This window comes from Chrysochloris asiatica, unplaced genomic scaffold (assembly GCF_000296735.1).
Source record: "Chrysochloris asiatica unplaced genomic scaffold, ChrAsi1.0 scaffold00127, whole genome shotgun sequence".
NCBI lineage: Eukaryota > Metazoa > Chordata > Mammalia > Afrosoricida > Chrysochloridae > Chrysochloris > Chrysochloris asiatica.
Window position 1 is genome coordinate 70,984 of NW_006408645.1, and position 14,210 is coordinate 85,193.

The following is a 14,210-nucleotide window of genomic DNA, read 5'->3' on the forward strand; positions in this document are numbered from 1 at the left end:
TCTCTAGCTATGGTGGAGGCTGGCATTGGCCCAGGTGTTTCTGCCTTTAGGAGAGACAAGAGTGACTTCAGGGTCCTCGTGCCAAGCAGCAGGTAAGAAGTACCAGAGCTGAGAGACAGAGAGAGTTCTCAAATTCCCATGTACTCTTAATTAAGTGGATGAACAAAACCGTTTATGAAAACAGGAGCTTAGTACAGGAATGCGGCATTTCTTTGTTTTATCTTGCATAGCTCTTCAGAAACATTTTTGGAGGTGAACATTCTTAATCAATGTTCTCTTTAATCTCCAAGTCCTGGTCTGGGGTAGTCAATGTTCAGAAGGCGAAAATAAGTGTTCCAATGTCTATTTTTGTCAGTCCCCTGATTTCCTGGCACAAAAGAAAAAGGCAGCCCAGGAGAGAAGGAGAGCTCTTTATAATACAGACTAACAAAAGCCACAGATTTAATTAAACCAGCCACATCCAGAGCCACCTTTAGAACACGCCCAGCCCTTCTCCCACTGCCCAAGTGAATTGCACCCAAGAAAAGGCAGAGCGAGGCAATGTACCATTTCTGTGATCTTGTAAATGAAAGAGAGGAAAAGAAAAGTCTTCCTTTTCTGACTCAAAAGCCCTCAGAATTCAAGTCCTCAGGAATATGGACTGAGTTCCTTTTTAGGTAAAATTGGAAAAAGTGGGGCTAGGGCAGGGATGGAGGAGGGAGAAGGCAGTTAACCCTATGGGAACAGGAAAGGCAGCAGAGGAGAAATGTACAACACCCTACCCATTCAGCCCCATGTTACTGGGGTTTCTGAAATCTGGAATTATTTGGTAAGTGGATGAGTTTAGGACTGAAAGTTATGGAACCCAAGTACAGAAAGGGAATTTACAATAAAAGAATCTATGAAATGAAAGCTCTGACAAGGTCATGGCATTTTCCAACACGTTCCTTGGAAGTAGAAAAGGCAAGATGTATCTGCTTTGTTAGATGTGCCAGGAGCTTATGCTGTGAGCTTTTTGATACCCTGCTTTGTAAAAAGTGCATTCCTTTCCTAGTGAATCCTACTTTTATTTTGACTTTTTCAATTTTGTGGGTCCAGGATTAGGATCATCTTCGGACCACTGGGAGTCCCCTGGGTGATACAAAGAAAGATACTGTTGTGTGAACTGAAAGATTGGCTGTAGAAACCCCTCCAAAGGGTCCCTGGAGAAAATGCATGGTAATCTACTTCTGAGGACACTTCCCCTCTGCACACAGGGGTCTGTCTTGCCCTCTGAACATTTACAATCTCAGAAACCCAATATAGGGTCGCAATGAGTCAGAATCGACGTGATGACAATGCATTTGGTTTTGGTTTTCCTGACCTGATGGCACTTAACAACAACAGTCCACAGGTGGTGCATATGTTAAACATGCTTGCTATTAACTTAAAGGTTGGAGGTTCAAGTCTTCAACTTCAGAAGAAAGACTTGGTGATCTACTTCAGAAAAATCAGTCATTGTGACCCCTCTGGAGCATGTTTCAGTTCTGATACACATGGACTCACCGTGAACTTGAATCTCATAGACCACGTGGCAACTGGTGGTTTCTGCACCCAGGAACCACTGACAGTGTCTGAAGGATTTCGGATGGTCACAACTAGGGACATACTACTGGCATTTAGTGAGTAGAGATCAGGGGTGCTGCTAAACATCCTACAATGTACAAGACAATTCCCACAACAAAGAATTATCCAATCCAAAATATCAACAGTGCTGTGCTGAGAAGCTCTGACCTAGTGAGAGGCCGATGAGTGAACAGAAAGGATAGCATTGTGAAAGAGGTGATCAGACAGAGACATGTTTAAGTTGTATGGGACCCTAGAGAGACAGAGGGTCTTCAACCTTTTTTTTTTTAAACAGACAATCACATTGCTTATTCTTCTGGAAATGACAAATTGAAGAGGAATGGCATTGCGTTCATCATCAAAAAGAACAGTTCAAGATCTATCTTGAAGTACAACGCTATCTGTGAAAGAATAACATGCCTACACCTACACTGAAGACCAGTTACTACAACTGTTATTTCAATTTACACATCAACCACTTATGCCACTGGTGATGAATTCTACAACTTCTTCAGTCTGAAATTGATCAAACATTGCAATCATGATGTACTGATAATTACTGGTGATCAGAATGCAAAGACTAGGAAAAAAGAGGGAGGATCAGTGATTGAAAAATAGGGCCTTGGTGAAAAAAGTGATGCTAGAGATCGCATAGTAGAATTTTTCGAGACCATTAATTTCTTCCTTGCAAATACATTGTTTAAACAGCATAAAAGATGGCTATGCACATGGAGTCCTGGTGTGGCGCTGTGGGTTAATGTGCCAGACTGCAAAGTCGTTTGAACTGCAAGGTTGGCGGTTCAAGCTCACCAGCTGCTCCTCGGAAACTACAGAGGGTCGCTATGGGTCGGGATCGACTCGACGGCACTTAACAACAACAACATTCACATGGGGTCTTTAACTTTTAAAATGAAATAAATACTGACATTTTCACCTTGAGTCATTGCGATTTTTGCTGTAGTTATTTCAACTTTTATAAAGAAGTACCTCAAACAGCCCTGAAACTATGACCCTCAGAAATACTTTAGACCTGAACCTGAACACTCCACCCATCTCTCCATCACCTTTTAGTCAAACTGATGACAGTCCTACAAACTGAACAATAATACCTGTGAGGGCTCCTCAGAACAATCGACCCTAGGAGACCAAAAGGGCAATATGCTGAAAGACAAAGTTCAGACGGCAAGAATGGGTAGGAGAAATGGGCGGATGAAAACAAGGAACCCAGGGAGGAAGGGGGAAGACTGCAGTTACATCGAGGGGGTGGCAACCAGTGTCATGCAACAAAATGTACAGGAATTGTCAAATGGAAAACTAATTTGCTCTTGTAAACTTCCCTCCAAACCACAATAAAATGTTCCACAACAATAAAAACAAATGAATTAAATGTATTTAAGAAAAAAAAAAAAAAGTACCTCTAATAATAGTTCCTCATTTCTGGGAACAGCAAGCTATGCTGACTTCATCATAGCACTCCAAAATTAGGGCAGACTCTGCTGGGTCCGGAGGTTGGAATCACCTGGCTTGATTAGATAGAAGCTTTATGGTCAAGTCTTAGTACCACTGCTGGCTTGGAGTATTGGAAAGATCTCATTGGAAATGTACTGAAATACTAAACAATGGCTGTGGATATGGACATCTAAGATTCTATCACTTCCTCTCCTCACATCTCAGAGCAATACCGCAGACACAGCTGTTCAGCAAACACATGCATCCACCTCCTCAGTGGGGAAATGTGAGCTTTCCCGACCACTGAAGTTACCAGTCAGGATGCAGCCGCCTCCGACACTCACATCCATACCTCCACCTGGCCAGATTCTCACTTGGCAGCCAAGTTTTTGTTTTTTCAATGAAAGGGGAAACAACAGAGTTTTTTAACCCTTAAACAACCATGTTTGCAAACACCTTTTAAGAGTCTAAACTACATGAAATTGAATTTTAAGAAGAATAAACGTAAGTACTCTATTTTAAGTAAAACCAGTGAAAACTGGAAACTGTACAACAGAGAAGGAATACTAAAACAAAAATTTCCACTAAAAACAAAGGTGGGAAACTTGGGAGTCCCAGAAAAACAAGGCAGTCCTATTGAGTTTGGCTTACACAGGTTTCAACAACATACATTAACATGACTTTACTTTCTAAGATGTGTAAGTTTCCAAGGGGAACCAGCGGAGTTAGCTGATGGCCTTTTACCTTCCTCAAGTGTCTAGTTCTGGGTTTGCTGTGAAGGGCAGGTTTGAAACAGGTCTTGAATGCCACCTCCACATCCTTTTCCTCCTTTTCCAGAAACCAAGTAGATGCTAATGTTTCCCTGTCGGTCTGACTCTCAGACAAAAGCGAGTATCAAACCAAACCCACTGCTGCAGAGTCCAACTCCTGGTGACCTCATGTGTGACAGAGTAGAACCACCCATAAGGTTTTCTCGGCTGCTGTGTAAAAGCAAATCATCAGACCTTTCTACTGGGTGGGTTTGAACCACCAATCTTTAGGTTACCAGGCAAGTGCAAATCTTTATACCACGCAGGAGACTCTCAGAGAGGCTTGCTTAAAGCAGCAAGGAGCCTGTAATAAGGAAGGCCCAGCAACCAGTCAGGACTCTCAGAAAAGGGCCACAAGTAACAATGGGGTTGAATGAGGTACCTGAGACTTCTGAATCACCCTGTCCACACCTCAGTAAAAATGAATGGTTTGGAGGCAACCATAGCCACCAACAGGGCTTATTTGATGTCCTTCCTTTCTCAAGTATGATTTTATTGAAAGCAGAGAATCCTGCTGCAGGATGAGAGGAGTTAAGAATGTTTTTTTTCGTTGTTAAAGTGGAAACCATTTTAAACAACTCATTCTTTCATGTATTTTAATAGGATCATGTTAGGAATTGGGTAATGAGGTGATGTCTGGCAAATACTTATAAGAATATCTAACAGTTGTTGGGTACTTACTTTGTGCCAGGCATTGTGTTAAATGCTTTGCACACAAAAAGAAATAGACTTTAAATATATACTTGATGTTAGGGATTCCCTCATGATCAGCTGTACCCACTAACCATGCTAGTTAGCATCCTCGTGGAGACAGAAGGTGTGGCAGAGGGAAGCTGGGGAGGGCCTGAACCTGAGCTTGAAATGTGGTGACAGGCAATACAATAGAGCCTCCCTCAGTTCCCGGACAACTCTCAGACAGGGTTGTGGACGCCTCTCAGGAGGGAGGCAATGACTTTCTCCTGCAAAGAGCACATGGTGACTTGGGTGACTCATTGGAAACATAAAAGAGATGTGACTGTGTTGATACCTTAGGTTCGCAAAGCAGGGCTGACCAGGTTAAGTCATCCAAGTACTATGAGTAAGCACCACACTCCCTGTAGTGGCATAGGCAGGCGATGCTTAGCTTAGACCCACTTGTTCCCTTTCATCATTCTACATACTACTGCCCCCCCTCACCAAGCTTCAGTGGACTTTGTTTCCAACAGCTCAGATCGACACTGAGGACTGCCTTTGTGGTGCTGGAGACACTGCCTGCCTGCAGAGAGACCAATGTGTCTGCTGGTTGTAGGAAGGGACAGTTCCTCTGCCGCAAGTAAGGAAACAGAAATGCAACTAATACTTCAGAGCTTCCTGAAGGGTCAGGCTGAAGCTACACTTTGTCTAACATCACAATTTTACTTGACTTTTTCCTTTCCCTGATCTTTGCCCTTACCAGATGCCTCTGGGAACACATCTCCAATAAAAAAGTTGTTGAGTGCCACTGAGTAGATTCAGGTTCATGTCAATCCCCCTGTGTGTAGAGTAAAATTACTCCATAGGGTTTTAGAGGCAGACCGATAGGCCTGTCTTCTGACCTGGGTGGGTTCTAACTTCTAACTTTTCAGCTAATAGCTAAGAGATCAACCATTTGCATCACTGCATATACTAAGAGCTTCATCTCAGGGCCTGTTTCTGGGGAAATCAGTCTAAGACCTTTTCTGAGAATTTATTTGCTATGTTGGTGGTGGTGATGGTGATATGTTGGCATGTGTCCTTACATCCTATGTGATGAGCTACAACTATACCAACACCTTTGCATATATCCACCCCAGACAGGGCACACCCAACCTTCTTACATTTTCTTCCAGGGAAGTCAGCTGCTCGTCCAGTCTCGCTTGGTCTGTCCCAAGAGGAAATGTTCCCTTCACTTGGTCAGGAAGGTCTGCTGAGAACTCCCAGGGCCCCGTAGACTCTGCTATCAATTCCTCTGTAGCATTGATGACTTTCAGGACTTCTGTGGAGATGTTGCAGAGAGAAACAGCAGAATACTTCTGTTTGATCCAACAACAGAAGGGGACAGAAGACAAGAACAACACATTAACAATGACATGGAAATTCTACATTATCATGGGGCTCATCATCATGAGATCGATTCCATTATAACACACACAAACATGGATGTGCTGGAGTGAGCAGATGAACAACATAGGTAGTAGGAGGGAATGTGGAAGAGGCATGATTTGACTCTGCTTATGAACCAATTCAACGGCACTTAACAACATGTTCTGTGACTCAGTGAAGTATTTCAGGGGATGACAGCTCCAGTGGAAACTACTATGTCCTCTGTTCACTGCTGAAAGTTTTAGATCTAATACCTCACTTACCAGATGATATTGTATTCCTTCAACATAATCTCACTCACGAACACTGTCAAACCATGGTAGTTTGGTGTAGTAGATTCTTTTTTTCCCTTTTCTTGTGGCTAATATATATCCTGTTTTCTTGCTGCAATTAGTCATAATAATTAAGCACTACTGAATCATAAGAATCTTTTTTCACCAGACCCATCTACAGACAAGAGGAAAACTATTCAGTGGGGATTCTGCCTTCCCCTGCACACTCTCAAACTAAACTCCCTCTGGAAAATTTGTAAGGCAGTCACTTCGTGCCTTTATAGCACCCCCATTTTACGTAGCCAATGTCTAAGTTGCCTGTTCCTATCATTGATCCTTGATGTGAAGACTCCTTCCATCTAAGTTGGTATTTTGAATTACTACACCCATAAGTAAAGGTCAAGTTCATCAAATTGGAGCAAATTACACTTGTTTCCTTTATCAAAAAAATTTTTTTTATCTTCCTCTAGTCGAGTTCTGATCAAGCCATTGAAGTTTGGTCGAATGGGTTTTATCTGCAAGTTTGGGCATTCTTGGGCATCTCCCTCAGTTCATGTCAGCTGGATGCTTCACTCTCAGCTTTAGTCCTCCGTGGCTATGTCCTTGTACACGGTCTCAGGTGTACCCAGGTCTCACCACACTTTGAACCAACCAGCCCTTCCTCTTCTCTCTCTCCAGGTCGACAGGAGTTTATGAAACATGGTTGAACTCAGCCCTTATCTTCATTGCTGCATTTCCCCCTCTTCCACTCACCAGCAGACCAACTTGGTCACCAAGCAAGCTTACGTGCCTGTTCATGTGTTTCCTTTGAGTTTCAGTCATGGAGGAAAATACTTACTTTTGAAGCCCCCTTGTATATAACAAATTGTTGCCATTTTAAAGTCTTCAGTGTACAATTCAATGACATTAGTTTTATCTTGTCCCTCGATCACTATCATTATCCTTTCCCAAAACTTACCATCACTTTTAGAAGAGGCTCAGTAACCAGTGGATATCTTCTTGGGGGCTGGGAAACATGAGCTCTTTATCTGGCCCTAACCTCATTTAATAATAGGATCTTGGTGAAAATTACTTCCCATTTCTGGCACTCGGCTTTGTCATTTGTTCACTGAGAGAATTATCACTGAGAGAATTTGAATAAGTTTCTCTGTAGTTGCTTGATGACACTGAGTTATTCTCAACTCAGTATCCTTTGCTTTCCTCTGGCATTGAGGCTGACCTGACAAATCATTCTATCTCCCAGTCCCCCTTACAAGCAGAGAGTAGCCACAGGGCGTAGATTTGAGGAGTGAGGGTTTCTAGAAACAAACTTTTTACTTCCTGATCAGGGTCTATAGCACAGTTGATACAACCCTTCCCACTTCTTTCTACCTTATACATAAATGTGCAACTCAAGAGTCAATAAGAGGGAAGATAAACGTCAAGAATAAAATGGAGCAGAAAGCCTGGAAGAGCCTAGGACTAGACAACACTGGTTCAGTGGATTCACTGTGAGTCACTACCATCGTATACAGAGTTAGTTATAAGACAAAGATAGACTTGTACTTGTTGAAGCCAAGGAACTGTGGTAGCATAGGGGGTATGAGTCTGGCTGCTAACCTCAAGGTCAGCAGTTTGACACTAACAGCTACTCCGCAAGAGAAGCTTGTGGTTTTCTGCTCCCATAAAGATTGACAGCCTCAGAATCCTTATACAGGGTCACTGAGTCAGAACTGACTCCACAGCACATCACCACCACCACCACCACCATTTGTTAAAGCCACTGTTGGCCAGATTTTTGCCAATTGCAGCTGAACATTTTCCTGACACAGATCACTTGCAGGTTTTACATTCACGTTTCAGAATGACCATGTTCAGGTTTAGGCCAAGGCTATTAATGAAGCAGAGACATTTAAAACATTAAGAATTATCTGCGTCTCTGAATCCATTTGGACATATAACACCAAAGCAATAAGCTGGAGATCAGTGTTGTTTGGCAGACATTAATTCGGTTTACAAATAATTTGGAGTCCTGGTGTGGTGCTATAGGACAAGCGCTGAACTGTTAACTGCAAGGTTGACAGTTCAAACCCACTAGTCACTCCTCAGAAACCTACACAGGGTTGCTATTAGTCTGAACTGACTAAACGACACTCAACAAAAACAACAATAAACGATTTTGTTTATCCCATAACAAGGATTGCCAATTAGAAGTTAAATACTGCCTGTAAGTTTGCTTTGTTTAGCCCGTGAAATATTTAAAGAAAATCTGGATTTGAATGCTTTTGGTAGGGTATAAGGCGGTCAGATGGCACAGAGGTTAAGGGCTTGGCTGGTCACTGGGAGTCTGGCAGTTTGAATCCATCATGGGATAAAGGTGTGGCAGCAGTCGACTTCCATCAAGATTTACGGCCATGGAAACTGTATGAGGCATTTTCTTCTGTCTTACAGAATAACTGTGCATCAAAATTGAGTCAGCAGCAATAGATTTGGGTGGGATATGTCCTTTTAAGGTACCTATCTGACAATCTATTTTAGCTAAAATCTTAATGATAACTATGACTTGATTTTGCTGCTTGTTCCTTTGAGTGGGTTCTTTCTGCTGCTGGTTTTGTCTTACCAGAGGAGGTTTTAAATAGCCCTTTCATTTCACAAAAGGAGATGGTGCTGTAAGGATGAGATAGGAACTGAGTACTCAGTGTAGAAACTGACTTGGGGCTTCATGTTGTGTGGACTGTCTGTCAGTCCATCCCTGGGTTAGGGCCCATGTCCTCAGAGGTCTCTTCCCCTAGTCTTTCTTTTCCTTAACAGTTGCATCATTGATTCAACAGATCTACTCCTTTTGATTCCAGGGGACTTTTCTATGTACCAAACAAGTTGGGTGTGGGTTGTTAGGAGAATTGGATGGAGAGAAGTTGATGCAGATATACTAGGAATGAGGGCAGTGTCCAAGGAAGCAGCCAAGGCCAACTCTTCACCTTTGGCAAAGCCTGAGGAGGTGCTTCCTCCACTATCTAGGACCCTGGAACTTGGTGTGGCCTATTTGGAGGATGAATTGGACTCAGATTCATTTGGCATGAACTAGCTGTCACTATTTGCTTAAGTCCATTTTAGAAAAGGGAGCTTTGTACATATGAAAACATATTTGTTCCCCTTCTCTTAAATAAAGCACGTGCTTAGAAAGTTTAGCTCTTATTTGATACAAGAAGTGTCTTTGTGTTTTGGAAAGACAGACATGAAAAAAGTGACACCTGAGCACTACAAACGAGAAGGTTTGAAAATTTCCACAAATCTCCATGGTCATCAATGGGCCAAGACCAATTATTGGAAGGACTTAAGAAGTGTTTTAACATAAAGAGTTATAGGTATCCTAACTCCAGCTGAACATATAATATTAAAAGAATACATTAGACATCACTGTTGCTTGGCAATCATTATTATAATCCATCTATAAACAATCTTTATTTAATTACAAGAGTTGCAAGCTAGAGGTCAAATATTGCTCATAGACATGATGTTTCAACCCAAATGCCTTGTGTGAGATATGTACTTTGTAGCTCTCTCTACTCTCCATCATTTATTGAACATAATTCATTGAGGGCCTATGGTGTGGTTGGAGTCCCTCCCCCACCCCATACCTGATCTTCCGCCTCCATAAGCATTTGACAAATAACCAAAAGATTTAGTACACCCAGAGGTATTTCAGAACAAAGGCCTAGAAATATACTTTCAAAAACCAGTTGCTGAAAACCCTAGAGCACAGATCTCCTCTGACACACATGGAATCACCCTTGCATAGCAACTGGACTTTTTGAAAAAAATAGTATTCCAAGTTCTGCTGGGATAAAGCAGTGAATCTCATGGCAAGGATGAAGTCCCTGGCCTCAAGGCACACATTTAATCCTATAGATGGCTGGATTTTACTTGTTTTGACACTTGACATACTGACATACTTTCCTGACCCCTGAAGGCATTTGGATCACTAGTAACTCAGTGAGGAATCTCTTATCAGTTGAGCTGAGGAGAGCACCACATCTTCATTTGGAAGCTCTTTGGCTTGGATAAAGACCTGGAACCTTTTAAGAGGTACCTTGTCTCTCATTAAAGGAAGTTACTGAGAAAACACCTAGATGAAAAAAGGACAAGATCTGTTTTGTTGGAGTCCCAGTTTTGTGCTCCACTGGAAAACACAAACTGGACTCTACAAGAAATTTCCCACCTTTAGGGAGTCAATTTTTCCCTGTCTGCTACACAGAAGTGGGTGTGTACTTAGTGTAGCTCCTGGACATCAGGATAAATAGGACTGAATTAATGCTAGGACACTCTGCAGGGCGCTCAACCTCCCTGTTCCTCAGTTTACCCTCTGCCCCAATAAAAGTTAGGGGAAATGATCTAACACAGGGCTAACACTGATTTGTTATGTAAAATGTCCTCTTTTCTTCCCACCCTAGATTTAAAAGTAGACAGCACCTTCTATAGCTACGTTAAATAAAACTATATTTAGCACTGGACAGGGTTTTGTTCAGATCAAAAGCTGGTGGGGATTCAGGGATGGCTGGCAGGGAGCCCTATGTGTGGGAGAAATGAAAAGCTATAGGCTCTTTTCTGCTTCTGTTGCTTACATCTCCAGTGGGAAGAGCTGAATTGCACAAAGAAAATGTGATTCAAGAGCCCAGAGGGAATATGCTATTACAGGGGCTGACATTACTCCTGAAATTAATTATATGATGGATCAAATATGAAAGTTTCATGATAGCAAATAAGAGAGCAGTGAAAATATGGCGATAATCAGCTGACAAAAGAGGAGGCTACTGTAGAGTAGGAAGGTTGGTCTCAACAGATACTTTTTTTCTTTGTGGCCAAGGGATCAGTAGATAATGGAATGAAGATGGCCAGTAAACCCATGTGAAAATCTATGATCAAAAAAGTGTAAATTAAAAAACAAAGTTATTGAATGCCAGATACATAGATGATTCCCTTTAAAATGGCCATGAATATGCCATTAATGAAGTGAGTCTCTGGTCGGTGTAAACAGTTAACATGCTTCACTGCTACCTTAAAAGCTGGAGGTTTGAGTGCCTTGCAAAAAAAAGTCAGCCACTGAAAACCCTAGGAAGCAAAACTAAATAGCTGAAATGCTTGGCCACAGCAGGATAGAGGACCAGGCAAGGGCCTGTCGGTTGGCATGGACAAGAGAAGAACCTGTCTGCACAACCAAGCAGCAGCTAAAAGCTGGGAGTTGCCTGTTTTTTGGATGTTGTCCTGACTGAAGAACTGTACCCTGTCTCCTGAGCTGTATCCTGTTACTTCTAAGTTGGTCCTCATCCCAAGTTTCTTCCCTAATAAATCATAACTGGAGGAAAACACAGAGAAAGAAAAGCTATGGAGCATATCTATTGTAACTCACATGGAGCCATCTATTGTAACTCACATGGAGTTGTACTCAACTCAACAGCATCTGGTAATGTGAAAATGATTGTGAGCACATAGAGTTTGTAATCTGTGAGGCTGATCCATTGGGCTGTGTGACCCACAGTCTCCCATTTGGCTCCTAGGTGATGGTCAGCTCTGAGAGTCTGAGTCCGTCTTTATGGTTCATATGCCCTAGCCCATCAGCCCCTGTGGAACATCAAATCCATAATGTCAATATCATAGCCACTAGAGGCAAAATAAACAGTCCATGACTCAGTGTGTAGAATGTATGGGGGATGCATTCCAGTGCTGAATGTTCACAACAGAACTGGGTTTACAGAGGGATGGAAAGGACAGGTGCTCTGACTCCTGTTTCATCAATCATACATCAGTGAGGGAGTGAGACGAGCATCAACCATAATGACAACTCATACTTTCTGCCTAAATCATAACCAACAAACAGGACTGTGTGCAAACTATAAGAAGGTTATTTACCACTCCAAGGTTGGGGCCTAGTCCTGGCCATTTCAATAAACCTAAGAAAGGAAGCAGCCATGTCAGGACCCCCGTCCTACATTGCCGTTAGGTTTGTTTTATTTCTAGTGATTGCAGGACACACCAAGAGCTTCTTCCTTCTAGTCTCACTACTCACAAGCTTTAGTCTTAGGAGTCTCGCCAACATAACCACACACATTCTCTTCAGATAAAAAGTAATGCTACATTAAGCTCAGATTTCTCAGCAGAAACCATGCAAGCAAAAAGGCAATGGGGAGACATATATAAAACAATGAAAGAAAAAAATTGCCAATTAAGAATCCTTTATCCAGCAAAGCTATCAATCAAATATGACGGTATAATCAAAACATTCCAGGATAAACAGAAGCTAAGGGATTTTGCCAAAGCCAACCCTACACTACAAAACATCCTAAAGGAAGTTCTCTGGACTTAGAACCAACAAGAACAGACAACAACCAGAGATTGACATATGTGGCCGCACCTCCCAGAATTAAGTCAACAGAAGGAAGAGTTGAGAACAGAGCAAAACTATAAGAGCAAATTCAGAGAATCTGGAAGGCCAGCCTATGATCAAAACAAGTACAATGTAAAAGAAGGTAAACACGTAGGAAAAGAGATCCAGATAGTGAGAAGGTCAGGTCGATTACAGGATAAAATAGACTGCACTAAATGGAGAGAAAAGTTAATGGACTATAAGGCAACCTCAAAGAAAATAAACACTTCAAAACATACCAAGAGAATGAAAATCGAAGAAGAACATGGAAACATTAAAACTATGAGGAAACTCACAAGAAAGAACACAAAAATCATGAACTCAACAAAGGAAGACACAGAGAACAAAAAAGCAGCAACACCACACACACACACACACAAAACAAACAAACATAATGGCAGCAATTAATACCTATCAATAATTACACTGACTGTAAATGGATTAAATGCACCTGTTAAGAGACGGAGGGTGGCAGAATGAATAAGAAAACAAGATCCTTCAATATGCTGTCTGCAAGAGACACATCTCACACACAGAGACAAAAACATATTGAAAGTCAAAGGATGCAAAAAAATATGGCAAGCTAATTGCATCAAAAACGAACAAAGTGTCAGTACTAATCTCTGATAAAATAAACTTTAAGGCAAAAAACAGCATAATAGATAAAGATGGACATTATCTCATGATTAAAGGGACAATTGAACAAGATGAAATAACCATAATAAATATCTATCTATGCTTCCAATGAAAGAGCTCAAAATATATAAAGCAAACTCTAATAGATTTGAAGAAAGAAACTGATGAATCTACAATAACAGTGGGTGATTTTAATACACCACTTTCAAAAATGAAAAGAACAGAAACTGGACAAAGACACAGAAGAACTAAAAAACACAATCAGCCAACTGGACCTCATAGATGTGTACAGAGCGTTCAACCCAACAACTGCACAATACACATTCTTTTCCAGTGCACATGGAACATTATCCAGAATAGACCACGTCTTAGGGCACAAAACAAATCTCCAAAAATTTACAAATATCAAACAAAATACTACAAAGCATCTTCTCAGACCACAATGCTACCAAATTAGAAATCAACAATAGGAAGACCAAGGAAATCAAGTCAAATACATGGAAACTGAATAACACCCTGCTGAAAAGCGACTGGGTAGTAGAAGAAATTAAATGTGAATTCAAAAAGTTCCTAGAAATAAATGAGTACGAAAACACAACATACCAAATTCTTTGGGACACGGCGAAAGCGGTGCTGAGAGGACAATTTATTGCAATAAACGCACACATCCCAAAAGAAGAACCAAAATTAACACAGCATCTACAACAATTAGAAACAGACCGACAGAGGGAACCCACAGCTACCAAAATAAAAGAAATAATAAAGATTAGAGCAGAAATAAATGCGATGGAATACAGAAAAACTGTAGAAAAAATCAACAAGACAAGAAGCTGGTTCTTTGAAAGAATTAACAAAATGGACAGATCATTGGCAAACCTAACAAAAGAAAAGAGGGAGAAGACACAAATGACACACATTAGAAACCACATGGACGATGTCACAACGGAACCAAAGGAAATC

General features: G+C 41.4%; 1 protein-coding gene across 1 annotated transcript in view; it reads right to left on the reverse strand.

The window, feature by feature from the left end:
* Positions 1–14,210, reverse strand: part of MYRIP (myosin VIIA and Rab interacting protein) — a 438,367-nt gene that overhangs the window by 20,463 nt on the left and 403,694 nt on the right. Inside the window, exon 11 of the mRNA XM_006869177.1 lies at positions 5,678–5,872. Within this exon, the coding sequence (XP_006869239.1) occupies positions 5,678–5,872 (195 nt within the window). The remainder of the gene's footprint in view (positions 1–5,677; positions 5,873–14,210) is intronic.